At 47.7% G+C, this 27,974-nt stretch overlaps 1 protein-coding gene across 1 annotated transcript; it reads left to right on the forward strand.

Annotated features, from left to right (window-relative positions):
- Nucleotides 1-27,651, forward strand: TRIM37 (tripartite motif containing 37). Its single transcript, XM_071575076.1, has 25 exons — nucleotides 1-484; nucleotides 1,638-1,739; nucleotides 3,040-3,080; nucleotides 3,745-3,861; nucleotides 6,023-6,110; nucleotides 6,910-7,032; nucleotides 9,093-9,216; nucleotides 10,279-10,346; nucleotides 10,833-10,957; nucleotides 11,889-11,939; nucleotides 12,864-12,945; nucleotides 14,298-14,374; nucleotides 14,941-15,120; nucleotides 15,769-15,883; nucleotides 16,097-16,309; nucleotides 16,698-16,834; nucleotides 17,509-17,606; nucleotides 18,961-19,161; nucleotides 21,492-21,803; nucleotides 22,506-22,634; nucleotides 23,080-23,251; nucleotides 23,901-24,019; nucleotides 25,530-25,682; nucleotides 26,234-26,312; nucleotides 27,004-27,651. Exons 1-25 carry the CDS (start codon nucleotides 464-466, stop codon nucleotides 27,005-27,007), a joined length of 2,931 nt encoding a protein of 976 aa, XP_071431177.1. The 5' UTR covers nucleotides 1-463; the 3' UTR covers nucleotides 27,008-27,651.
- Nucleotides 27,652-27,974: the final 323 nt, after the last annotated feature.

The raw sequence follows: 27,974 nt of genomic DNA on the forward strand, positions 1-27,974 counted from the left end.
GAGCGGCGGCGCCGCCGCGGGCTCGGCCGGGCCGGGGCTGAGGCGAAACCCCCGCGGAGGCTCCGCCGCTGCTCACCGTGCACGGAGCAGGAGGGCCGGGACAGCGACCCCCGCGGAGGTTCCGCCGCTGCTCACCCTGCACGGAGCAGGAGGGCCGGGACAGCGACCCCCGCGGAGGCTCCGGCGCTGCTCACCCTGCACGGAGCAGGAGGGCCGGGACAGCGACCCCCGCGGAGGCTTCGCCGCTGCTCACCCTGCACGGGGCAGGAGGGCCGGGACAGCGACCCCCGCGGAGGTTCCGCCGCTCACCCTGCACGGAGCAGGAGGGCTGGGGCTGAGGCAAAACCCCCGCGGAGGCTCCGCCGCCCACTCACACGGAGCAGGAGGGCCAAGGCTGAGGCAAAGCCACTCACCCGCACAGAGCAGGAGGGCCGGGGACAGCGACCCCTGCAGCGCCGCAGCCATGGACGAGCAGAGCGTGGAGGTGAGCGCGGAGGGGCCTGTGAGGGGTGAGGGGGAAAGGCCGAGCGGCCGCGGCGCGGGGAGGCGGCAGGTGGGGTGTGGGAGGGAATGGGCTGGGGAGCGGGTTATAGAGGGGTGGAGGGAGGGCTGGCACCGTCACGGCTCGCCCTGGTACCGGCACAGCTCGCCCTGGCACCGGGAAGGGCTCAGTGCCCCCCGCAGCTCTCACACCTGCCACGCCGGGGGAGGGTTTGGCACCACGTCCATGGTGACCTCCCTCCTGCTCTGCAGTGCAATGTTTGCAGCAGTTAAAGAAGATGTGAAGGTGTACGAGCTGCTGTGGTATCTAAACTGAACGTGTGTCTTGCTTTTGTGCTGATTCATAATTTCAGCCCTGTCGGGAATAAAAAATGAGCTCACCTGAAGAACCTTTGGAAGTTCCGCAGTTAAGAGCAGAAGGGTTATAACTCCTGTGTAATGCAGAATGTAAAACTTATTTATCGGTTAAAAATCTGTCACTGTGTAAAACGAACATTGCTTTCAAAATATCTTTCTCCTTTTGGGAATTGAGAGGTGAGATGGTTGTATTCTAGAGCAGAATGCTTCTCCCTTCGTATGGGTATAATAAAAATATGTTAAGATTACATTTTTATCACCCAAAATCGGTTAAATGGGGTGGGAGAGAGTGCAGGAATTGTGGAGCCAGTGCCAATGGGAGACCTTAAAGAATGTAAGTCTTAAAACAGTAAAAAAACCCAGCCTGTTCAATTGAACCCCTCTCATCAGCATTCTGTATTTCACATACCTGCACTTACCAGAATCTGGAATTATCAGTGCCTGTGCAGTGACCCTCGTGGGTGCAGAGCCTGCAGGGACAGCACGGCTGCCTCTGCTGCTGTTCAATCCTGAGGGAACTCAGGTAGGAATAATATCCTGGCTCCAGGAAGGCCTGCTCCGAAAAATATAAGGCAAACAGAAAATATTCCTTGAAGAAGGAGGATGTAAAACATAAAATAGGTGCTAAGAGGTAGTGCAGAGGAGTGGAGCCGTGGTGGTCGAGATGGATGCACCGATGGAGCTGGAACAAACCCTGGCCCTCTGCCTGGAAAACAAACGCTGCTGTGGTGTGTTTGAAAGGCTGTGGTTTAACAATAGCACTAATCACCCCTTTGCAGAGCATTGCCGAGGTGTTCCGATGTTTTATTTGTATGGAGAAGCTGCGGGATGCCCGCCTGTGTCCCCACTGCTCCAAGCTGTGCTGCTTCAGCTGCATCCGGGTGAGTTTGCCTGGCATGGTTTATTTTTGCAAATGCATGAACTCAAAACCGGCTGATCTTGTGAAAGCATCCTTGTTCCTTTTCCTGGAGTTCCAAGGATTCCTTTTTCCTCCTCCTCTGTGCTCTTTGGTTTCCCTTTCAAACGCTTTTATAACACCCTGAGGAAGAAGTAGGCAGGCTGTGCATTGCGTTCGGTGGCGCTAATTATAGGGACCATCTGGAATAATTGCTGTTAAGAAGGAGACACACAGCGATTCCTTCTTTAGCATCTCCTGAAGAGTCTGTGGTGCCTGTGTGCAAGGCAGAAGTTGGGGCAGGAATTAGATGCTGACTTTTCATCTAGGAAGGTCATAACGTCACCTCTTGTATCCTGGAAATGTTTTCTGATGCTTATCAGACCAGACGGGGCTGAATCTTTCTCAGAGGAATCTGAAGCAGCACCAGAACCTCAATTAGCTTGTTTAGGTGAAGGTTACCAATGTTTAACACCTCAGTCCCAAACCAGCTGCAGTTTTGTGTTACTGTAGGAGGAGAGGGTTCAGCTGAGGTTCCCAGCCCTCCAAGTGGTATTTCCAGAAACTGGAACAGCCATTCATCCTTTGCTTTGAAAGCTCTGACAGGAACTGTAGGTGAAGGATTTGTGCTGCATATTAAGAGTGTTAGATGACATATTGTTGCTGAGTGGTGAGAGATTATTCATGAGCATCTTTAAATGTAGTAGTGAGCTGACAAACAGAAGCCCATCAGCTGCTGAGCTTTTACACTTGGGAGTTGTAGTGGGCAGGTGACGTTCTTGGCTCAGCTGTTTGGAGCTTTCTGGAAGAGAAAGATTCACAAGTCCTTGTGGATTTGGTCATTGAACTGCAAGTATTTAATTTGCCTACAAATGGCTCAAGAGGAAGGAATAAGTTGCCCTAAAGACTAATTAAACTTTGAAAAACAGGCTTGTTGTATCTTTTGGTTTCCTCTATTGGAATGTGCTCTTTAGTCTCAGACTCCAGGAATCTGCCAGGTGGGTGGTTTGTAATGCAATATTTGGTACTTCAGAATTCTCTGTGCAATTTTAACTGAAGCATCTTTGACATCTAAAGAAAAGTATTTGCTTGCTACTAAGATACAAATAGCAACCTCTTCTGGGACTAAGTGGTTGAACAGTTAAATTGAAGATCTGTTAAATAAAGGAGAAAATATAGGAAGACCATAATAAAAATAAGAAACTCCTGATTAATGATGGAATGTACTTGCCTGCAACTCTTTTCCTCCAGTCTCTTTAAAAAGGTTTTTCCTTTTTTCATGGCAGCGTTGGCTGACTGAACAAAGAGCTCAGTGCCCTCATTGCAGGTAAGGTATTTCTAATATCAGACACAAATCATCAGGAATTGGGTTTAATGTCCTGTTAGGATTGATCTTTTTTTCAGTGCAGGTTGCACTAAATTTATAAGCTTGATTTTTTTTTTTTTAGTGTTTGTTTTTTTTTTGAGACCTGACTGCTGCTACAGTGCAATTGGCCCAGGTATAATAGTTATTCTAAAATACTTTCTAATTTTATGACACACTAAGCAAGATCTTTGTTCTTTCGATGTAACATTGGTGTTTTCAGTGCTCATAGTTGGTGTAATAAGAGTAACTAGATGGAGTTCCTCTTAGAACTTGTTTATTTTTCTTACAGGAGTCGGAGACCAGAAACTTCAGTTTTCAGACTGAAGTCCTTTTTTTATACTATAATTCCTTTTTATACTATAATTTCCTTTTTTTTATACTATAGTTTGTGTGACATGCCCATGCAGCTTGTATGTCACTGTGGGGTGGGTCCTTGTGCTTCCCCCCAGCCCCAAATGAGCAAATCAACTTCAAAAAATTGACTTAGAACTTTATTTTTTCCCTCAAATAACTACTACAACTTCTACTTTTTTTTGCCTGTGACTCCTTTGGTAGCACAGAATTGATGACATGAATTCCTTGAGTGCTTTTCCTTTGGCTCCTGTTGTTTCTGTGCCTCTTGCAGGGCCCCCCTGCAGCTCCGGGAGCTCGTCAACTGCCGCTGGGCCGAGGAGGTGACGCAGCAGCTCGACACTCTGCAGCTCTGCAGCCTCACCAAGCACGAGGAGAACGAGAAAGACAAGTAAATGGTTCCTTCTTTGCATGAATGTTCTGTGCTTTGGCTTGCAGGAGTGGGCTTTGAATTATCAGGGGGCAAACTGCTGCCTTTGGCTTGCTGAGAAGCTGAGCTGTGCTCGCTGCCTGACTCAGGGTTGGAGGGGTCTGGATAGACTTGAGAGATGGGCTGATTCCAGTGGGATGAAGTTCAACAAGGCCAAGTGCAGGTCCTGTCCTTTGGCCACACCAACCCCCTGCAGCGCTCCAGGCTGGGCACAGAGTGGCTGGAGAGCAGCCAGGCAGAGGGACCTGGGGGGACTGAGGGAAAGGAAGCTCAACAGGAGCCACCAGTGTGCCCAGGTGGCCAAGAAGGCCAACGGGATCCTGGCCTGGATCCAAACTAGCGTGGCCAGCAGGCCCAGGGCAGTGACCCTTCCCCTGGACTCTGCCTTGGGGAGGCCACACCTTGAGTGTTGTGTTCAGTTCTGGGCCCCTCAGTTGAGGAAAGAGATTGAGGGGCTGGAGCAGGGCCAGAGAAGAGCAACAAGGCTGGAGAAGGGACTGGAGCACAAGTGCTGTGGGGAGAGGCTGAGGGAGCTGGGGGTGTTCAGCCTGGAGAAGAGGAGGCTCAGAGGTGACCTCAGCACTGTCTGGAAGTCCCTGAAGGGAAGTTCTGGCCAGGTGGGGGTTGGTCTCTTCTCCCAGGCACTCAGCAATAGGACAAGGGAGCACGATGGGCTCAAGCTCTGCCAGGGGAAATTGAAGTTGGAGAGCAGAAAAAACTTCTTTGCAGAGAGAGTGCTCAGGGATTGGAATGGGCTGCCCAGAGAGGGGGTGGATTCCCCATCCCTGGAGGTTTTTAACGTGAGCTTGGCCATGGCACTGAGTGCCATGATCTGGTAAAGGGACTGGAGTTGGACCAAGGGTTGGACTTGATGATCTCGGAGGTCTTTTCCAACCCAATCCATTCTATGATTCGTTTCTGTCACACTCTGGTGCCTTTGCCTGGGAAGCTGCTGGATCTGAGTCTGCTCAATGCAGCTAAAATGAAAGATATGGGAAGCATGAAGGACAGGAATACTATTTAAGGCTCTCAGCCCTTCTTGGTGGCCACATATCTGGAATGAAAGGCTTCTCTCACTGGTTTGCTCATTTGACATTAAGACCCAGTAAGATTCCGGGTGCTGATTTGGTATCTGGGCACAGAACAGCAGAGAAGCTGCTCTGAGCTGTTCTAGTCCTGAAAATGTAATTGATGTCTTGGGTTGAGCTGGCAAAATGCCAACTGCCCAATACAGAGTGCCAGAGCCTCCCTCTGCCCACCAAGGAAAGAGAGGAAAAAAACATGGAAACTCTTCAGATTTCAACTTAAACTAATTATATATATTTATACAGAAAAGAGAAAATTAAAAGAAAATACAATATAGCACAATATAAACCCAATTTGAGAGCAAAGAAAGTACATAAAGTCCCCCAAAAAGCACTACTGCTCAGTCATGGTACTGCTGTTTATTCTCCTGCCTTGTCTTTGGAGCTTCCTGTGGTTTCTGAGGTACTGTTTTCCTAGGAGCAGCTGTCAGCACCTTCTCAGCAGGCATTTCTGCTGATTTTATCCCATTCCTGGTGCTATTACATATTTTGAAATATATTCTGCAGATTTAAAGGAGAAAAGTGTGAGAAGCAGCACTGGAAAATGGACAGGGACTAATTGCATGTTCTGTGCCTGCCTCTTTGCCTATTTTCTAAATTCTGAGGGAGTGGGCCTGGTCTGTGCTTGGTTTATTGATTGATGCCATTCCTGAAATTTTAGGAAATTACAAAGATCAGTTTGTCCAAAAAGCTTATCAGCCATTTCTCTGTGATTACTTTAGGCAGTGTATTATTGGGATTTTAATAATGTGTATCAACTTCTGACATTCTGAGCTTGGATCCATGATGATGTCCTTTATCTGCTGGGCAGAAGCCCAGTTTTAGTAGTGCATTTTCTATCTCTCTGAAGTGCTTCCTGAGAGAATACTAAAAACAATTCTTTTACAAAAGGTTTTTACTGAATATAAGTGTTCTTACAAAAGATGTTTTGTGCTTTCAGTATCATGTAGTAAAACAAGTGAAAATGTTAAACTCAGTTTGTAGAAAATTCATAGCTGTTTTCTATTGATAAAATGTGCTTTTTTTGTTTGCTTAAGGTGTGAAAATCATCATGAGAAGCTCAGTGTGTTCTGCTGGACCTGCAAGAAGTGCATCTGCCACCAGTGTGCCCTTTGGGGGGGAATGGTGAGAGGACACTTGTTCATAAACACACTGCAAACTTTGTGTTTGGCAGCAGTTTGAAGGACTAGAAGTGCCATGGAACTGTTGTCATGGCTGTTGGATTGCCATGCAAACACTGCAGTTGTATCTGTATTTGTAATTTAGTAATGCTGTGAAAGGCAATACTTCCTGTTTGTAATTAGAGAAGGACATTGATTTTGTGCCAAGCTGAGATCAGAATTACCTTCCTTGGTGTGAGCAGATTCTGTGTGGTGGTGAGAGTTTTATGGGCAAAGGAAGCAGTTTTGCTCAGAAAATACAGATAACATGTTATTTAACTGTCCTGGCCTGTAATCCTGAACATCTTCCAAGCTGTAGCACAATTCTTCACAGTGTTTATCCATTCCAGTGCATATTCCAAGGAGAAGCAGCTGTTACTGTTTGGAATGTGAGTGGTTAACAGTGCTGCCTTTGTTTGGGAAGGATGTTTTAATAGTAAAAATAAAACTTCAATTGTTATTTGATTTGTTAGAGGGTTGCACAGTGAATGAAGCAGTTTATTTTTGGAGGGCTGTTGAGACTCCAAATAACTCTTGACAGGAAGCTTTGATGGAATGAAAGCCAAATTCATGACTTCTTAGGAAAGGAAGTGAAAGACAGACTTCCTACATACAATCTGCTCTGGAACTTGGCCAGCAGGAGTGACACACTCAGAGGCTTCTTCCCTTCTCTTTCAGGAATTTAATAGGAGTGGGATAAAGTGAGAGAGAGATGCTCTGTTATTCACCACCTCCTCCTCCTCCCCCTTTTTCTCTTTGAACAGCACGGAGGACACACTTTTAAGCCACTGGCAGAAATCTACGAGCAGCACGTCACAAAAGTGAACGAAGAAGTGGCAAAGCTGAGGAGAAGACTCATGGAATTGATCAGTTTGGTGCAAGAAGTGGTGAGAAAGTTTGCCTGTAGAACTGCCTTGGCAAAGGATGACTGAAAAGTGGGAGCTGGAAGCAATTAATACATACACCATGTCATGGTCGTGGTGTTTTCAGTACCTCTTAAAAGCTGTTGCTCACATGAAGAGAGTGTCCCACTGAGATTTTTAAAAATCTTTTAGTTACACTATTTTTATTCCATGTGGAGAGATCAAAACCAGAACTGAGAATATTTTGTAGTTGGTAGAGTTGGGTAACAGGGAAATTTTCTTTTTGGGGTGTGCTGTTTAAAAGCTGGAGTTGCACAGTTCTTTGAAAGATGTGTTTTTATCAACACTTAAAGTGCAGTCTACAATGCTAAGCAGATATAAAAATACTTTATTCTAACAGAGCTTCTTTTCCTTCCATCAGAACAGTAACCTATGAGTGTATTTGAGCCTGCAGGATGGGCTGTAAATCAGCTCACAAGTCAGAGATTTGTTTGTCTACCTCCTTTTTCTTCCCCATGGGGTAAATATCAGACACCCCAAATATCAGCAGGTTCAGCTTTGGCAGTTTCAGTGGGAATTTCAGCAATTCAGTGCACTTTGTTGTATCCCAGGAAGGATTATTCTTGTGTTTTGCTGAATACAAATGTCAGACACCCCAAATATCAGCAGGTTCAGCTTTGGCAGTTTCAGTGGGAATTTCAGCAATTCAATGCAGTTTCTTATATCCCAGGAAGGATTATTTTTGTGTTTTCCTGAATGCTGTTACATTTATTGTGTGTAGTCTTTCTGCAGATAAAATCAGGGTCTTTTTCATGAGTTCCTGTATGATTTTTGCCTGTTGTTCAGGTAGTTGTTGGCCACATGGGGTGGGTGAGCTTTGCTCCATGTCAGATGTGACTCTTCTACCACCATGAGCCACTTGTGTTTGTGAAATATTGACAGTTTGTGGCCTTCACCTGCCAGGGAGAAGGACACTTTTTATCACACTGTCCTTGTTGCCACAAAGACAACTCTTCTGTGTTGCTCAAGTTACAGAAGAGAAACTGGCAGTTGCACTTAGAATTTTGGTATAAAGAATCCCCGTGTGCCGAATCCCCATGTGCCAAATCCCCGTGTAATAAGGAAGTGCTGCCTCCCTGTTAACCTTTGGGCCTCCAGCAGAGGGCACGCTGATGGATCCAGGGAAGTCAGGGCTGCACCAGGAGCTGCCTGGAATGGAGCTCAGTTGGTTAAAACTTGGTTGTAATAGTGCCAAGGTCATGGGTTCAGTCCCCTACGTGGGCCATTGCCTTGAGTTGGACTTGGTGATCCTTGTGGGTTCCTTCCAACTCAGAGTAGTCTGAGCTTCTTGAAAACCAGATTCCAGCAGGACCAGCATTTCCTTATTTTCTTCGTGGGGTTAGAGGGAGACTGAGGCATTTGGGATGTGAGAGAGTGGAGGCAGTGAGGGAGTGCATGGTGCAGGTGTGTGAGGGGCTGTTTGTGGAGGGCGGTGGGGGAGTGACAGGTGTGTGCAGGGCTGATTCTGGAGGAGAATGAGTGAGTGAAAGGATGTGTGAAGGGCTGTTTCTGGAGGGCAGTGAGTGAGTGGAAGGTGCAGGTGTGTGAAGGGCTGTGTCTGGAGGGCAGTGAGTGTGTGAAAGGTGTGTGAGGGGCTGTCTGGAGGCAGTGAGTGCACAGTGCAGGTGTGTGAAGGGCTGATTCTGGAGGGCAGTGAGTGAGTGGAAGGTGTGTGAGGGGCTGTTTGTGGAGGGCAGTGAGTGGAAGGTGCAGCTGTGTGAAGGGCTGTTTGTGGAGGGCAGTGAGTGAGTGGAAGGTGTGTGAGGGGCTGTTTGTGGAGGGCAGTGAGTGGAAGGTGCAGCTGTGTGAAGGGCTGTTTCTGGAGGGCAGTGAGTGAGTGGAAGGTGTGTGAGGGGCTGTTTGTGGAGGGCAGTGAGTGGAAGGTGCAGCTGTGTGAAGGGCTGTTTGTGGAGGGCCGTGAGTGAGTGGAAGGTGCAGGTGTGTGCAGGGCTGTTTCTGGAGGGCAGTGAGTGAGTGAAAGGTGTGTGAAGGGCTGTCTCTGGAGCGTGTTCCTGCCCTGCCAGGAGCGGAATGTCGAGGCCGTGCGCAGCGCCAAGGACGAGCGTGTGCGCGAGATCCGCAACGCCGTGGAGATGATGATTGCCCGGCTGGACACACAGCTCAAGAACAAGCTCATCACTCTGATGGGTGGGTACTGCTCTTTCTTAGGAGGAGGAGAAATATGTTAACCATGTGTAAATCCGTTGAGAAACTTTGTTTCCCTGGGAGTGTGACTCCTTTCACACTTTACAGTGTTAAGCAAGTAACTGCTGGCAGGAACCTGCCACCTGCAGCAAAGCTTTTGGTTAATTAATAGTTACTGTAATACAGTTTTCAGTTGTTAGACATAACCAAATTATGTTCTGTTTAAAAACTTCTGTAGAGTAACTTAGAAAACATTCCCATCTGGTTGGAAGATGTTTAGTACCTTTCAGCTGATGGGTTTTTATGCCAACATTTATGTTAATCAAGATGTCTGTCTTTTTAATTTCACATCCTTGTAATATATACTCCTTTTAATGAAAAAATAAAAAGAAGCTCATATGACATGTCAGGTGAGCAGCAGTTCAGACCCACCCATACAGCCAGCCTTGTTTGCAAATGGAGAATGTGGCACCTGCAATCAGAGCTGCTTGTTTGGTTCCTGACATTTCCTAACTGGGCACTGGTCCCTTTTCCTCCCCTCTGACCCAAGTGAAGCCGAGACAGGTGGGACATTTACAGATACTTGCAGAAGGAATGCTGCCAGAAAGGAAGTGTTCAGTGAGGACACAGCATTCCTCAGCTGTCTGTAACTCTGTGCATACTTTGTCAGCTGGTTTTGCATCTGTGCCTTGGTGATTCCATGTTCATTCCTATAATGCATTGAGAGGAGAAGAGTGTCAGGGGGTATAGGAGGGAGTCTTGTCTGGATGAGAGTGAATTCAAACAGTCAAACCTGCTTTTTTTTTTTTTTGCACCCCCAGAACAACAAACCTGCCATTTCTGGGGCACAGAATGTTTCATTATTATCTTAACCTCAAGTGAGTTCTTCACTACACCTCTAATTAAAAACATAGACTTGCTTTTCAAGTGCTTTCTCAATCAACCTTGGTATATTTAGAAATCCTTTACCTAAGTGTGTTCTGGGGCAGCTTCCAAGTGGGGAAAAAAAAAGATAAGTGCAGTTTCTTAAAATCCAGTGAGTGTGTGTTGTTTTTCTTTAAACAGGTCAAAAGACATCACTTACTCAAGAGACTGAACTTCTGGAAACCCTCCTTCAAGAAGTAGAACATCAGGTGATTATGAATAGAGATGAAATGTGTTACATAGATCCCTCCTCAGTTGGCCTTTCTTATTTACTTTTTTATTTTTCAACTATTAATTGATGGGTATTTCTCAAGGATGTCTGCTCATTTTAAGTGGCCTTAGGTTGCACAATTTCTTCTTAAAAACATGTATGTCTTCTAGAAATAATCAAAGGTGTTTTGTTGCTTAAAAAACTAGTACAGGGATTAATAGCAATATCATATAAAACTAGATAGTTATACATAAATTAGTTTAACCCAAGTGAAGTACACAGTAGTTGTTGTAACTTTTAATGTAGAATTTCAGAAAACAAAGCAACCAAACCCCAAAACCTCCAGGCTCCATTTCACCTTGTGTTGTAGAAAGTCTTTCTGAACCTGTGACACAAGTGCAATTTATTTGTTTAAAAGCAAAAAAGATCAACCCCTTTGTTTTCTCCTGACCTGAGGATTGTTTTCCTCCTCCTTCCCCTGCAGTTACGCTCGTGCAGTAAGAGTGAGCTGATCTCCAAGAGCTCAGAGATCCTGATGATGTTCCAGCAGGTCCACAGGAAGCCCATGGCCTCCTTTGTCACTACTCCTGTCCCACCAGACTTCACAAGGCAAGTGTTGCACTTCTGTTCTGTTGCAGTCTGAGCTTGGCAACCATCTCGGAAAGGTTTGTTTTGCTTGTTAAAATCGTGTTTCAAAGTATCTTACAGGAGAGTATCTGATGAATTTACTCCTCCCAGTAACCTGTGCTGCAAGTAGGGCTTTTGTGTTCCAGCAGGGCTTATTTTATGTCTGTAGTCCCTGCTGGGGAGTCAGGACAGTGGGTTCCAGCTCACCATTTTTTATTCCTTTTTTACACTTTAGTTTACTGATTTGTCCTTTTTTTTCTTATTATTGGGTCACTCAGTATATAATTGCAAGGCTCTCTTGAGATGCCTGTGCAGGTCACCTTAATTCAGAATATACAGCCAAAATCACAGCACAGTTCTTCATGAGGAGATTGGTGCTGGGTTCTGAGGGAGTCTGTGCAGAGTTTGGGCTGGCTGAAAAATGTCTCCAACAAATTGAAAGTAGAAGTCACAAGAACTCCTCTAGCAGAAACCAGCTTGGCTGTGTCATGATTTAAACCTGATTTTTCATTTTCCAATGGCACCAAGGTGTCTCCAGCTCTGAAACACAAACCATTTCAGTGTTGAGCTTTCAGCCAGCAGTAGCTTGATCCTTTCTAAAACTACTAAGGAGTTTTACATTAAAAACTGACCATGTTAGGAGATTATTAGCCATCACTGGCAAAAGGGCAAATCCTCTTAAATACTTGTGGTTGCTAAAAATATGAGTTATATTGTGGTGTGCTTATCACATGGAGAGGTACTGCAGAGAAGGCTTATAAATGGAATTATGTCACAATATCCTAGTGTGGTCCTATGGAGTTTCAGTGGCTCTGGTGAGCTAAACCATCTAAAATGCTTCTACAGGTTCCAAAAGTTGGGATCTTTAATGCCATGTTATTCCACTGTTAGATATTTATTCCTTCCCTTGCAGTGAATTGGTTCCAGCCTATGACTCAACTACCTTTGTCTTGGAAAACTTCAGGTAAGAATGTTCTTCCATTACTGTGAGTACTGGGAACCTTCTGTGTCCTGTGTACATGAAAAGTGTTACTTAAACCACAGAATAGTCTCTGCAGAAAACTGGTAGACCTGGGCTAGGCTGTTGGAAGTCCACTAAAAATCTCTTGTTTACCAGGTGAACAAATAACTAACCATTTGCTAAAAAGGTTTTCCATGATAAAGGAAAATACTTATTTTTCTGTTTAAAGAAAAATGGGACAATTTTGCAAGGAATACAGACATTTGGGTGGACACTCAGCATTTTGTGTGGGCCTCCCATGCTGCTCCTTACCCTGCAGAAGGATGGCCCTGGAGTGCAGCAGTGGGGTTGTTTGTGCCCTTCCCTTACTCCTTGGCACTCTGAGGTGTCTCTCCTCTCTCCATGTGCTGCTCCTTGCCTTGCAGGAGGATGGCCCTGGAGTGCAGCAATGGAGTTGTTTGTGCCCTTCCCTTGTTCCTTGTCCAGGCTTAGGTGTTCCTCTCTCCATGTGCTGCCCCTTGCCCTGCAGAAGGATGGCTCTGGAGTGCAGCAGTGGGGTGGTTTGTGCCCTTCCCTTGCTCCCTGGCAGTCTCAGATGTTCCTCTCTCTCCATGTGCTGCTCCTTGCCCTGCAGGAGGATGGCCCTGGAGTGCAGCACTGGGGTTGGTTGTGTCCTTCCCTTGCTCCGTGGCCACTCCCAGGTGTTTCCTCCTCTCTCCATGTGCTGCTCTTTGTGCTGCAGGAGGATGGCCCCGGAGTGCAGCCATGGGGTTGTGCCCTTCCCTCGTTCCTTGGCCAGCCTTACTCTCTCCATGTGCTGCTCCTTGCCCTGCAGGAGGATGGCCCTGGAGTGCAGCACTGGGGTGGTTTGTGCCCCTCCCTTGCTGCATGGCCACTCCCAGGTGTCCCTCCTCTCTCTCTCTCCAGCACGCTGCGCCAGCGAGCAGACCCCGTGTACAGCCCCCCCCTGCAGGTGTCAGGGCTCTGCTGGAGGTTGAAGGTTTACCCGGTGAGTTATGTCTTCAACTGGACTTGCTACTCCATTCCAAACACTTCAGCAGCATTCCCAGGCTTCTCCTGTGAGGAATCCTCAGTCTCATATTGTATATAAAAGAACATAGTAAGGTTTTGGAGTTAATCACCAGCCACTGGAGAATCTCCCCTCTGCCTCCAGATACTGAACATTCTCAGTATGGTTCATCTGGTTGATTTAAAAGCAATTAAAAAGGGGTCTTACCAATATGGCATAGGAATTTTAGTTTTATAGGAATTTATTTTTAGCCTTTGTCTCAGTGGGTTTTTTGCAGATGTTTCTCACAGAAAGGAGGTATAGAATAACTTATATATGTTTGTGAATAGCACTTACTGGGGAAGGTGGGAGGAGAACAAGGTGTTAGTTCAGTGAGCATCCAGTTCTCAAACTGGACATTAAAACATGTATTGTACTGATGTCCTTTCAGTGGGCTGAATATTCCAACTTCTTAATGTTAACCCACAAGGTGGGATCTTTTCCCAGTCCACTGCTCTGGAGAAACAGGTGTTTGGTGGTGGAGTACCAGTTGTCTGGTAGTGATTTGTGGCATCTCCAGAGAACTGGCCCCGTTTGTTAGGCCCACATGTGCCCAGAGCTGTGTTCTCACAGTGTACAGATGGAACGGTGTGGAGGTTTTCAGGGTGTTGTAAATTCAGCATTGGCTGCATGAGGGGTGCTGTCAGAAGGCATTAAAATCTATTTTTTCAATGGTAAGTTGAAATGTTTCTTCACCTGGAGGAGTCAAGTTGAGCCATTCTTCGCCCTTGATTCAGGTGAGTGTGATGGAGGTTTTGCTGTACTTTCCTTATTTCTGGTGACTCTAATATTGTTTCTCAGTTAACTGATCTAACTTTGTCATGTTGCATGGGTTGTTTTTTTCTGATGAAATTGCTCTTTTCTCAAAAATTAAGTAGCTTTGAAACATGGCTGTATGTAAAATATTTCAGAACTAATGTTTAACATGAAAGAATGTTTTTCTCATACATTGACAAGTATTTGTCTACTCAGACTTCCACTTAATCAAACCCCTAAAGTGTTCATAGAGTAATTAAGTTTTGCCTTGAGAGATATATCTGAGATACCAATCCTACACTATGTATGTGCTTCCAGGTGCAAATTCCTTGTTGATTCCTGTTACAGTAGGAGGTCAATGAAGACTAAAACTCACAAGTGTAACATCCAAAATAGATTCCTGCTGTAAATTCTGTGTTGATTGAAGCTGTTTTCTAAACTTTTCTAAATCTTCGATATCAAGGTGTTTTGTTTGGATTTTTTTCTGGTTTTTCCTTTCTCTTTTTCACCAGTTTCTCAATTTTCTGTGTTTGAAGGATGGCAATGGAGTAGTTCGGGGCTACTACCTGTCTGTGTTCTTGGAGCTCTCTGCTGGATTGCCAGAGACATCCAAGTGAGTGAACCTGCAGTAAGAACAGACATTGGGTTTGTAGTGTTTGCAGAGAATGGCCTCAGGTTCTGTGGTGTTGCCAAGGACTAATGCAGAGCCCTCTTGAAAAGAATGGTGAGGCTTCTGTTGTTCACTGAGCTTTGAATTGTACCCAGAGATAATGAAGTTGTTACTCGGTGCCTTTTCTTGAGATAAAAAGCAAGTTGACAAAACAACTGATAAGAGTGTTGGTGTCACAGTGCTCAGCCCTAGAGTTCCCTCTGCTCCCTCCTGGTGCTTCCTGCCCCCCTGCACTGCTTTTGTAAGTGCTTATACATTAAGACAGAACCAGTAGTTTAAAACTTGGTTGTAACAATGCCAAGGTCATGGGTTCAATCCCCTGTGTGGGCCATTGACTTGAGCTGGACTCGATGATCCTTGTGGGTCCCTTCCAGCTCAGAATAGTCTGTGATTCTGTGATTCAGCTGGGCAGGGCAGCCCCTGGGGACGTGCAGCTCTGTCCAACCTGCCCCGTTCTGCAATCCCCACATCTTCATTCTGGTGCTGACCCCTGTGGTCCTGCTGTGCAGGTACGAGTACCGTGTGGAGATGGTTCACCAGTCCACCAACGACCCCACCAAGAACATCATCCGGGAGTTTGCCTCGGACTTTGAAGTTGGAGAATGTTGGGGCTACAACAGGTTCTTCCGCCTGGACCTGCTGGCCAGCGAGGGCTACCTGAACCGGCAGAACGACACCGTGATCCTCAGGTGAGGGGGGTCCTCGTGCTGGGGCTCAGTGGCACAGCTGCCACTGAAGTGGGACATGGTAGGAAGAGGAGTTTAAAATAACTCTGGTGGGTTTTGTCCTAAATGGATTTCACTGTCAGCAGCTTCAGAGGAGAAAAGGTGCCCAAAGGAGTTGTGGGAATTTGAAGTGTATCTCTTGCCATGAGGAGGAGCTACTGCTGATATTGATAAGCCTGGGTTAGAGATCTGTAGCTAAAGGAATTTAAAAGGGTGCTTTGTCCCCTTCTTTAAACAGTTGTAGGGAGCACAGGAAAACTTTGGGAATAAAGAGAATCTGTAAGTTAAGAGAACTAATGCAGTTGTTAGGAATTGCAGTATTAGAACAAAATATAGAAGCTTTATCCATCTGCTTCAAATATTGTCTGTAGTGATTGAATTTTATTAGTGTGGGTTTGTGAGGAAACCACCTCTGGTCCACCTGCCTGTGCTACAAAACCCTCCCTGCTGCCAGTCAGGGTGTTCAGGACACTGAGTACAGAAGCACCTCTGCCTGCTAAGTTTATTTCATCAGTAGATTTTAGGTTTTAAGATGTTCTTCTGCAAGGCTTTTTGGATGGAGAGGGCAATACAAAAACCCTCATCAAGACCTTTTTCAATGTTCCTGTGAAGGTTCCAAGTGCGCTCCCCAACCTTCTTCCAGAAGTGCCGAGATCAGCACTGGTACATTGCTCAGCTGGAAGCAGCTCAGACCAGCTACATCCAACAGATAAATAACCTTAAGGAAGTAAGTGGGATGTGTGTTAATGTCAAACCACCTTTTACTGACTAGTAATTAACCATCTAGTTTAGGTTAAAATGTTCACGTTTGTCAATTGTGAGTTGCTGTTGGGAGTTTGAGATTGGTGTCGTTAAAATAGTGTAGCTGCAAGTCACAAAACTTATTGATTGAATGAAGATGCTCCATTGTTGTCTTCTCTGTTTATTTGTGGTATTTCAGAGGCTTGCCATTGAACTGTCCCGGACTCAGAAATCTCGAGGTGTTTCACCTCCAGACACTCACCTCAGCCCCCAGAATGACGATGGTTCAGAAACAAGATCAAAGAAACCTGGACAGAGCATTGAAGCTCTGCTGGAGAACTTCTCTGCTCCAGGATTAGCACGGGAGAGCAAGGAGGAGGAGGAGGAGAAGACCCAGCATGAAGACTTGAATGTAGGAATTCTCTGTTTCCTACAGAGACTTGTCTGTGTGTGGCTTTCTGTGATAGGATTGCAGTAGAAATTGTGGGGAACTCCTGAATTGCAGATTGGATTTATTACCCTTGGTGTGGAAACAGGAGATGACACACTCAGAGCTGTCAGTGAGAGGTGACTCCAGAGAGTTGTTCCAGAACAGAGCTAATAGGTCCCTCCACAAAAAAGTTTACAAGTTTCACCTGAAAAATCCAATTTCTCTATTGCAGCCTTTATTGTGCTCTGAGACCCTCCTGTGTGACAATACAACCCTGGGGAGAGAGACAGTTTGTGTTCACAGCTTTGGGGGACACATCAAAGTGCAACCAACATGTTTCTTCATTAAAATCTCACTCTTTTTCCTTTAGCACGAGCTCTCAGATGGTGACCTGGATATAGATCTTGCTGGAGAAGAGGAGGTGAACCACCTTGATGGCAGCAGCTCTTCAGCAAGTTCAACAGCAACTAGTAACACTGAAGAGAATGATATTGATGAAGAAACTATGTAAGTAACTTGAAGTGCCTTTCAGATCATCACCTTGTCTCCCAGGACAAGCATCCTAATTGCAGTGGGAGCTGCTCCATTTGCTGTGTCACAGCTGTGGGGCGTGTGGGATTCCAGTGCAATGGGAGAGGTGGTTCCTATACTGGAAATAACATGAACTCACAGTTAATGCTAAACATTGAATTTCTGGTCAGCTAGTTACTGTCTTTCTGATCTCTTTATTTATTGTAGTGTTGCATTTGACTTTGACAAGTGATAGTCTGTGAAGGTTCTTTGTCAAAACACAACTGAGAAATATTTCAGCACTGTAAGGAGAAAGAGGTTTGGGAAGTGTAGCAGTAGGAGAATGACAGTAAGGACAGGTGCTTAAATTAGGGAATTCAAAACCCAGTGTCAGATCCTGGAATCTTCATTTAAAAATGTGTTACAACACATGGAAATGCAGCAGTTCTCAGGGTCAGATTTTGCAGCCTGGGTACGTGTGGCACTTTTGGCCTCTTGGCTGAGTCAGTCACTTCATTACCACACTTTGATTGTTCAGTTTAACTTGGAGTGCAGAAAATATGGCTCAGAGCACTTTGTGTTGGTTTGGGGGTTTGTACCATAATGTTTAATGAGAGCTGAGCAAAGCTGATAGTTGTATTCTCCTTTTTCCACCCCAATCACCCTCCAAGGTCTGGAGAGAATGACGTGGAGTACACCAGTAACATGGAGCTGGAAGAGGGAGATCTCGTGGAGGACACAGCGGCTGCTGCTGCTCCCGGAGCATCAGGTATGGAAAGCAGCTTCAGAATTCCCAGCCCTTTGAAGCACTGCTGGATTCCTTCCCCTGTTCTTCTTGGAAGCAACGCCAAGCTGTGTGTTCTGCGGGCATTTCTATTTTTGGAAGTGCTGCATCATGTGCTTTGTGCTGATTATTGCAGTGTAGCAGAAACACTTCATCAGGTCAATAAGGAAAAGGGATGTGCTGGTTTAAAAATGATGTGTAAGTTTAGAGGGCAGCTTTGTCCCTCTCTGAAGCCCCTTGTGTTCCCATCAAAAGTAGACTGACAAGTGATTTTTACTGATGTCTGACCTCTGAGTGTGTGACACATTCACTTGGGTTTTAGTGAACTGCAGAACCTACAGAGTGTGGAGGGAATGAAGTAAAGAACCCTCAAAAGTCAGGCAGAATTGCATTTTAAATGCAATATGAAAGGGTGTTCCAGGATTTCTTGCAGCCTAAAGATTATTACAGCCACAGGTTAATAAGATTCTGGAGGAAATACATCTATATGGATTGCAAGTATATTTATTTATGGCAAAGCTCCCAGAAGTGCCATTCTCTGGAATTGGTATTTGTACTGCTGTGCAAATCTGATGGTGCTTGAGAGGCAGAATTCCTGAACTGTTTCAAAACTCCTTGAAAATTTCTGTGAGCTTGGAAGTTGAGGGACTTGTCTGTCTCCTTCTGCAGGGAGAGCCTTTAGAGTAGGAGCACAGTGGCTGTAGAAATGTAGAAGTTTAGGAGATTTTAGAATGCAATTTTTAACAGCATTTGTGAAAGCTGATACAGTCTCTTCACCTGAGCTTCTTGCCTTTACCTGCTTGAACTGCTTTCCAGTCTGAATCTTAGTTCCAACCTGGCTGTGTTAGGAGTGGCTCCATACTGTAAAATTGAGTCTCTCAGGTCAAACTGCTTTCTCTGAAGGCTTTGCATCCTTTGGGAACATTGGCCATGATGTGATGGGAATGTCATAACTCAGGGCAGAACTTCCCTGAAGATTCACCCTCCTCAGTTTAACTGGGGACACACACACACCACACCTGAAAGCCAATGTGCATGTCTTCAAAATAAATGCTCTTTGTGTTGATTAGTTAACAAGTCTATTTATTAAGAGATTTACATAAAAGGTATGAAGTGAGGCACTTCCCCCCTCCCTGTGCTTTTTATCTCAAACTTTAATTAGAAGCATATCTGATTGCTTTCAGGATTCATAAACCCATGAAATACCGATGTCTTGTTACATTTCATGGAATGTTTTCATTCTTAATCTGCTTGGATAACTCTGTCCTTTCATTTTTCTCAGGGAATGATGCACCCCTGTGCCCCACACACTCCCATTCCTCCTGTCTCTCCTCCTCAGGTACCAGCCACAGCTACAGCAGTGCCAGCGGGAGACCCTCCCGGCGGGGAGCGAGCGCCCTGGGCTCCACAGCCAGCAGCACTTTGCTGGATATAGATCCCTTGATTTTAATCCACCTGTTGGATCTGAAAGACAGGAATGGCATGGAAAACCTTTGGGGCCTTCAGCCACGTCCTCCTGCCTCTCTGCTGCAGAACAGAGGTAAACACATAGAATCAGAGAATCATAGAATCAGTTGGGTTGGAAAAGACCTCTGAGATCATCAAGTCCAACCCTTGGTCCAACTCCAGTCCCTTTACCAGATCATGGCACTCAGTGCCACAGCCAATCTCAGTTTAAAAACCTCCAGGGATGGGGAATCCACCCCCTCTCTGGGCAGCCCATTCCAATCCCTGAGCACTCTCTCTGCAAAGAAGTTTTTTCTCATCTCCAACTTCAATTTCCCCTGGCAGAGCTTGAGCCCATCGTGCCCCCTTGTCCTATTGCTGAGTGCCTGGGAGAAGAGACCAACCCCCACCTGGCCAGAACTTCCCTTCAGGGAGTTCCAGACAGTGCTGAGGTCACCTTTGAGCCTCCTCTCCAGGCTGAACACCCCCAGCTCCCTCAGCCTCTCCCCACAGCACTTGTGCTCCAGTCCCTTCTCCAGCCTCGTTGCTCTTCTCTGGCCCCGCTCCAGCCCCTCAATCTCTTTCCTCAACTGAGGGGCCCAGAACTGAACACAACACTCAAGGTGTGGCCTCCCCAAGGCAGAGTCCAGGGGAAGGGTCACTGCCCTGGGCCTGCTGGCCATGCTAGTTTTGATCCAGGACATCACGTATTTGATGAGCTAATTCCAGCCAGGAAGTGCCTCAGGGTGCAGGCACTGAAAAAAGGACTGAAAGGGCCTTTTTTGGAGGGGTTAGCACTGAAAGCCAGCACAGCTCTGCTGAGGCAGCAGTTCCACCTCTCCCTTGCACACACTGGGGACTCAGAGTGGCTGGGAGTACTTGGAGCACAAAGTAAACTAACAAAATAAATCCTGGAATGTATTTTTGCATGGAAAAGGCAGTTAGAACTAGAAAAATGTGTGTAGTTGTAAGGCTGGAAAAGCACATGCAAGTGCTTGTGGAGGTCATCAAAATGCCAGAAGCCAAAAATAGTGATGGCATTTGAATAATTGAAGACTTTGAAGGGTGTTTGTGGTTCAGTTAGGACCCTTCAACCCAGAACAGCAATTAACTCCCTGTGCAGCACAAGCAGGAGGGCTGGGAGTCCTGCACCTGGGGCTGCTCCTGCAGCTTCGTCCTTCCCCTGGTTTTGTTAGTGATGAGTTGAAACCTCAAACCTCAGGAACACATTTATCATGTTTTACTCTTGGAGCTGCTGGCCCACCATCCCAGCACTCACTTCAGGTCGTTCTGAAACAACCATCTGGTGATTTACCAGAACAGAAGAGAAATAACAGTCCCTTTGCTACAAACACTGCTTGTTTTTGCTGCCACGGTACCATTTGTGTCACTGCATCTAAAAGCTGGCTCAAACCCTTTGTTCCTTTTTGTTCCTTTGTCACTGGCTTTTTAAATGTAGTTACATAAACAGTCATGAATTTTCAGTGGATGTAATCCATATTTCCAAAAAGGGAAGTCACTTCCATAAGTACAAAAAGGGGGGAGCAGCACCTGAACTGTCTCAGCTCTGGTTTGCCTGGAAAGAGCCCTGGAAGAGGGATTTGTGCTGTGTGCAGGAGGAAGCTCTGCTGCTGTGCTGAAAGGCCTCCTGCTCATCTTCAGCTGCTGGTTACACAGCCCAAATCCCCCTTTTGCTGAGGTTCCCTTGGGGTTTGGCTGTTCCCAGAGCTTATTCAGGTTGGTCAGCTAAAAGAAGGCTGCTGTTGTACTTGGAGTTTGCCCGATTTCACCTCCTGGTGAAGGTTTCCAAGAGCCACTTGAGTGTCCAGTTTGGAACAGTGAATTTGCAGCAAAATACTCACAGAATTTAAAACATTTCACATAAACATCCAGATCCAGCTGAGCAGCACAGAGGCTTACCCAGGTATTAGCTGCTCAACCTCCTCTTCTGCTGTGAGGTACTTGAGGGAATTCCTTCCCTGTTTTCTGATTTCTTTTTGTTCTCTGTGCTAACGTGATAGGTTGGTGGTGGGAGAGTTTTATACAGGCAGTCAGCTGTTTTTCTAAAAGCAGGTAACAAATTTGGCACGAACTGGTGACCTGGTTTGTGAACTCAGGCTTGTCTGGCAATGTGGAGTAGTAGCTCAGGTGTCACCAGAATTCCTACAGCATTACTGGGAGCCTGGGTCCTTCCAGAGAGCAGGTTCTGGGGCCCTGCCAGGGAACAAAAACCTGCTGTCCTGGTGTCTTTGCAGTGCTTGCAGCCTCAATATGGTACCTTACCAGGACACAAGAATATCTCTGTGTGCCTCCATTTCACAGCAGGGCAAAAGGCAGAATTCTTCCAGCAGTTAAAACCAGATGTGTGTGTTGGTTGGAGAAGGTTTTTGCTGACCTGCTGTGCTCTCTCCCTGCCCTGTGCAGCCTCCTCCTACTCCCTGAAGGAGCGGGAGCAGCGCCGGCACCAGGCCATGTGGCGGGTGCCGCCCGACCTCAAGATGCTCAAGAGGCTCAAGACTCAGATGGCTGAGGTTCGAAGCAAAATGTCAGACGTGAAGAACCAGCTGTCTGAAGTGAGGAGCAGCAATGCAGGCCCTGGGGAGGGGCAGCCCAGCTTCTTCTCCATCGAGCAGGGTGCCCTGGCCGCCTGTGGCACCGACAGCTGCAGCAAACTGCAGGAGATCGGCATGGAGCTGCTCACCAAGTCCTCTGTCACCAGCTGCTACATCAGGAATTGTAAGTGCATGGGAAAGGGGGATTGAAGTGTCACCCTCACAGGTGTTTATACATCCCAGCATCTGGAAATAGGCCTTTTGTGGCTTCTCATACTCAGCTGTAAGCACCAGAAATGGAGCCCTGCCCTGCCTTTGAGGAAGGAAGTGTTACTGAAAATGATTTCAGCCCTTCCCTGTAAAAGCACCACAGCTTTACTCCACAACCAGTGACACACCTGATGCAGTGGGAGTGTTCTGAGGCTGAGCCCAGTGTTGAACTGGGCAGAGCTGGAGGTCAGTCCCTGGTGACTGCTCTGTCTGGCCCAGCGGTGAACTTGAGGCTATTGCATGGTGCTTGCCAGGGCACAAATTAAACAGACTTTTGCTCTACTTAGTAATTTGAAATCTTTCTAAAATCCAAGTGAGCCAGGATTTAGGTCTGAGTCTCCATCCTTTATGCTCTTGTGCTGGCTGAAGGAGTGTGGGTGTCTGAGTGTAAAGCAAGTGAATGTGACTTGGGCAGTCCTGGCCATACCCAGAGCCCACCAAGCTTCCCACCAGCTCAGGGCCTGGACAGAAAGGGTGTGAAATTTGCTTTGGGGCTTTGGGCAGGATTGGGAGTTAATGAGCAGTAAGAATAATATGGAGCTTCACTTAAGCACGAGGACAGGCTACTGCAGTGGTTTGCCTGAACACTTGTCACAGCTTAAAACTGTTCTTGCAGCTGCCAGTAAGAAAAGCAGCTCCGTGAAGCCCCTTCGCTCCGGAGCCGCAGGGAGTCTGTCCCTGCGCAGGGCCATGGACTGTGGGGATGGCAATCTGCGTGGGAAAGGAGACACTCACACCCCTGAAGGTAAACAGGGCACTGCTTGGCACCTGTGGTACAAAAGCTTTGCCATGAGTCTTGTATTTGGCAGCTGGAGTTTGCCTGAAGCTCTCCTGGGTCCTTTCTCACATGTAGAGAGCGTGGCTGTACCTTGAGCGGGTGTGGGAAGCAGAGCCCTGCAGTGTGAGGTGGTGCTTTGGGTCTCATGGAAGATGTTTCAGGAGTGAACTTGATAGTGAAAATCCTGGATCAAAAAGAACTGACCCAGGTTCAAATTGGGATTTGATTAAAGGGCACCCCAGATCCACGTGGTGTCGCATTGTACGATGGTGCCACTTCTGAGTTTTGCAAAGCCAGGGTTTCACTTCCCAGAGTGGAAACAAAAGGAAACACCTGACACAGGAACTGGGGTTTTGCTCCTCTCAGGCCCTCAGAGGGGAATGGAGGGTCTGAGCTGTGCTGTCTTGCTCAGGTGGGCTGGGGAGCTCCAAGCTGGGCAGTCGGCACCGGGCCCTGGCCGGCGTGGCCGAGGCGCTGCCGAAGCCGGAGGACAGACCTGGGGAGGGCTCAGACTCCGACGTGGGAGTTCCTGCCTTGACTGGCTTGGCTGCTGCAGAGAAGACCAGAAAAGTTGGTGCTCTGAGGTAAAGGTTTTATTCTTCCTTCCTCTTGTTATTTCCTCCCCTACCTTGCCTTGATATACAAAAAAACCCCCAATCTACTAAAACCAGGTGCTTTTAGCATGAAGGAGAAATTTCTTTGAAGTTTACTTGCTTGCTGCTGTTCCCTCTGGACATCAATTTTTGGGTTTAAAACTAGGTTGCAAGTTGTCTTTTTTTTTCTTTTTTTTAGTTTTTCTCTTATTTTGATCAGCTGTGCCTGGAGTCTGACATGGGATTTCAAAGACATCCCATTCTGTTTGCCCACTGTTCCATACAAAATATCCTCTAATGGAAATTAATTGCTTTTGATTTCCTTGTTTAGGGTGATATTCTTCACTGTGACTATTTTTCAGCTATTTCATGATAATTCCCTTTTGGGCAACTAAGCAAAGGGCAAAGGAGTGCTGAGGTTATTTCTAATGAGCTAAATCACCTTCCTTGGAAAACACTCCAATTTTCCAGGTCTATTTCTTTAAGTTTTAATTATTTCTAAACCAATCAAAGCTGGAAGTTTATGTGGGTATACAGGAGACTTAAGCAATGAGTAAAACTAGATGTGGCACTGAAAGGATTTGTTTCTCTGGCTGAATTGCTAATGTGGGTTTTTGTCTTTCTCCTGAATTCTCTCCAGCTCCAACTCCAAAGGCTGCCGGACGGAAGGAGCGCAGGCAGGGGGGCAGGAGGGCAGCTCTGAGCCCGGGGAGCTGCAGGGCCTGGGCTCTGAGGGCAGCTCTGCAGGGCCAGAGGAAGGTAACTGGGCTGTGGTGGGGGGCAGGTGCAGCGTGGCAGCTCTGCGGGCTCTGCTGAGCCGCCTCTGCAGGGGCAGGAGCTTGAAGGGGAGAGAGAAAAACACCCCAAAGCCAGCAAACCCCAGAACCTGCCTGCATGGCTGTTGAACTTTGTAATGATTGGCAGCTGTAGAATAAACCTGGAAAGGAGGGGAGGTCTGTGTCCTTCTGTCTGTGCAGGAAGAGGGATGTGCAGGATGTCCTGTCTCCCTCTCTGCACAACCAGCTGCTTCTTGTACCTCTTGTTGTGTCTCCAGTCTTTGCTTTGGTGTTCAGTGGAGTGGCCTTGAAAAGAAATTCTTCTTTAATTAAAGCAGTGGCCAGTGACCTTGGCTGTTAAGTCTCCTGCCTTCAGGGACAAACCCCCTGGTAACTTCCTCCAGGTCCTCACTCCAACCTCTCCAGCACTTCACTCGTGCCAGGTGTTGTGGTACATAAGCCAATTTCCTTAGAGACTTGAAGGAAACTTTTCCCCCTCCCTTCCTGCATCCTTTCCATGCTGGAAAAAAATAATACTGCCTTTTTTTTTCCTTTTCCCTTTTTGCAAGTCCATGTAGAGGAGTTTTTCTTATCTCGCTAAAACTCTCCTGCCTTCCACCCCTGCACTAATTTGAATTTCAATGACTGGATTGGAGCTCAAAGCCTATATTAAGGTGCCAGCATCGCTCTGGAGCTGCAGTTTGTGCAGTGTCGTGTGGGAGTTGGCATTTGCAGAAGGTCTCTCAGTGACAGAAGTGAATTTCTCTCTTAGTCACTGCAGCGTGATCGTGATGTGCTCCCGCAGCTCTGCTCCTGGAGCAGGAGCCCAATAGGAAAGGGCTTGAAAACCTGAAACACTTCATTGTTAAAAACCCCAGGAAGCAAATATTACAATTTTATTTTCCTTTCAGAGGAAAAGCTGCAGTAGAGTTGGCACCTCACTTGCTTTTTCTTAGCAATGAGTGTCAGCTCTGAAGAAGTAAAAGAGCAGAGCCTTTGTCACCCCCAGAGCTGCAGAGGAGGGTCCTGAGTGCCCAGTGCACACACAAGGGGTGGCACAGCCAGAGCCACCTTGATGGCACCAAGAGTTGTGGTTGTGCTTTGTAGGGGATGTTTGTTGCATGTGACTCAAATACAGCGTTGCTTGAATGCTCTGGCAGGTCCCTCTGCCCCACAGGTCATGCTGCCTTTTAGCTGTTCCAAAAGCAACTTTCATTTTCTGTCCCAGTTGCAGAGTAGACTGAGCAGCCTTGGGTGGGCTCCTGAGCTCTGGGAGCTGCTCCTCCTGAGTGGAGCTGCTGGGCAAAATCCATCTGTGGGCAGTGCTGTACCCACTGCTCTGTCAGCCCCCTCGGTGCTCTGGGAAGCACTCGGAGCCCTGGATGTGCCCTGGGATTGGATACTGGGAACTCTTCCATGTGAAGAAGTTGGATTTACAGCTGTGTAAATCTCACCATCGTCTTTGCCTGGGGTGTCTCTGGTGTCTCTTGCAGCCGGGGTGTGTCAGAAGCACGTCCTTCACCTCCTGCCAGGCATGAGCAGCGACAGTGACATCGAGTGTGACACGGAGAACGAGGAGCAGGACGAGGCCACCTCGCCCTCCGAGGTTTTCAACCAGGCCTTCTCTGTGCAGCCCCCGAGCGAAGGTAGAGGTGATTTCCGATCCCCCCTCCCCAAACACTCCCACGTGTCTGTGGGATAGGGATCCCTGGGGGACTGTGGAGGTGTTAAAGCTCAAGCAAGCACCAGTAAGATTTGGAACTCCTCTCCTGGGATCCCAGTTAAAACAGATCAAAACAGGAGAGGGAAACTCTTTCTAGCCTTGAGAAGTCAGTTTAGGTGAGTCTCCCAGGGAATGGTTGGAAAACCCAGAGCACCAGTTCCGAATTGGAACTCCCTGTGTGCCAGCACTGGCACTGTAAGTAGGCTGATTCCAGGGAGGTAACCACTGCCTTAGACATGGATTTGCATCTTAATTGGCAGGAATTAACTTGGAGCAGTTCAGTGGAGTTTGGGAAACTCATCTAATTTTTCATGTAAAAGCTTTAACTTCCAATCAAATGATCAAAGCTGTGAGGCCGCAGCTGTCCAGGGGTGAAGTTTAGGCTGAGGGAGGGGAGGGGAGGGAGCATTCACTGGCTGTTCCAGTGCCCACCCAGAGGGTGACTGGGTTTTGTTGGTGTTGTTTCACCCTCAGAACAGCCCTCGGTGTTACCAGAGGGCGAGCAAGTCAGTTCGGATGATCTCGGCTTTGTCCCTGGAGACGACAGCGCCAGGTAACTGGGATGGTTCTCCTGGGCCAGCCCACAAGGGGCTGCACCTTCCCCGTGCTGCTGCAGGAGCTGCAGCCACAGCCACCCCTCACCCTGCAGGAGCTGCAGCCACAGCCACCCCTCACCCTGCAGGAGCTGCAGCCACAGCCACAGCCACCCCTCACCCTGCAGGAGCTGCAGCCACAGCCACCCCTCACCCTGCAGGAGCTGCAGCCACAGCCACCCCTCACCCTGCAGGAGCTGCAGCCACAGCCACCCCTCACCCTGCAGGAGCTGCAGCCACAGCCACCCCTCACCCTGCAGGAGCTGCAGCCACAGCCACCCCTCACCCTGCAGGAGCTGCAGCCACAGCCACCCCTCACCCTGCAGGAGCTGCAGCCACAGCCACCCCTCACCCTGCAGGAGCTGCAGCCACAGCCACCCTCACCCTGCTCTCAGTGGAGCTGTGGGTGCTGCCACAGCCCGAGCCCCGACACTGACAGCAGTGGGGTGGGTGAGGCTGCCCTGCCTCCCTGAGCTGCCTCTGGGTTTGAGGAGTCTGGGAATGAGGGAGGGCAGGCTGAGTGCTGAAGGCTTCTCTAATCAGCACAACACTGATTGGATTGAAGCAGCTGGCACATAAGGTTGTGTTTGCTTGAAGCCTTTAAAGCTGCCCCAGTTAGGGGGGTTTCAGTGGAATCTTTGTTGGGAGCAGGTAGAGCGCGGGCCTGGGGCCTGAAGACCCACAGCTGCATCCCTGAGGAGAGGTGTGTGTGTTCCCTGGAGCTGAGCCCGAGGCTGCTGTCGATGGCTGTGTGTGCTCTCCATTCTGTCAAACGTGGTTCTTCTGCCATTGTCTTAAACCTGTCCTGGGGCACAACGACCTTGGAAGGCCTTACACTACAGGTTGCATTCCTGCTGGCTCTGCCGGCCTCACGTGCTCTGAGGAACTGCCAGGACGGTGCTGAGCCCTGTTGAGGGAGGTGTGTCCTGCTGCATGGCTGGAACAGCCACGAGGGTGGGACTGTGCTCATCTGAGTCGCTGGGGCCCGGTGGCAGCTCCAGAGCTGGGGTGGAACAGCCACCACACGAGGTGTTTCCCCGGTCGGTGATGTGGACCAACCACACCCATTGCCAAACTCTTTGCCACTGTTTGTTGCATTTTGAGCTGCTAAACTGTGTGCAGCTCCTCTGGGAGCTGATCCCTGGTTCATGACAAAGCATGAGGCTCTGTGTGTTCCCACTCCCCGTGTTGTCCTTGTCTGGCCTCCTGGGCCGTGTCCCTGTGAATGTGCCACTGTGGTCCTGCTGTACAACTCTAGTTTAAAACTGTTTGCACTTTGTTAATAAAATGAATGTTGAAACCTGACGTGGAGTTTGAGATGTTTGTCTGTAAGAGGAGCGGTGGAAGCTGTTGGGGTCAGAGCTCCGCTGCTCTGGCTGCTCAGGGACGGACTCTTCCCTGTCACCAGCATGTCACTTTTTTCCTTAATTATTCAATGAAAAGCACCTAAACCCTTTTAAAGATTTTTAAAGCCAGACCAATTCCAATGGGAACCGAGGGCATTCTGTTTTTACTCAGCTTGGTGTGTGTTTCTCAACTGCAGGGGCAGCACAGCCCGTTCAGCTGCTGAAGGGGCCAGGCCCACTCTTGGGGGGTGCCTGTGAGTGTTCAGGCGGTGCAGG

This window comes from Pithys albifrons, chromosome 21 (genome assembly GCF_047495875.1).
Source record: "Pithys albifrons albifrons isolate INPA30051 chromosome 21, PitAlb_v1, whole genome shotgun sequence".
NCBI classification, from domain to species: Eukaryota; Metazoa; Chordata; class Aves; order Passeriformes; family Thamnophilidae; genus Pithys; species Pithys albifrons.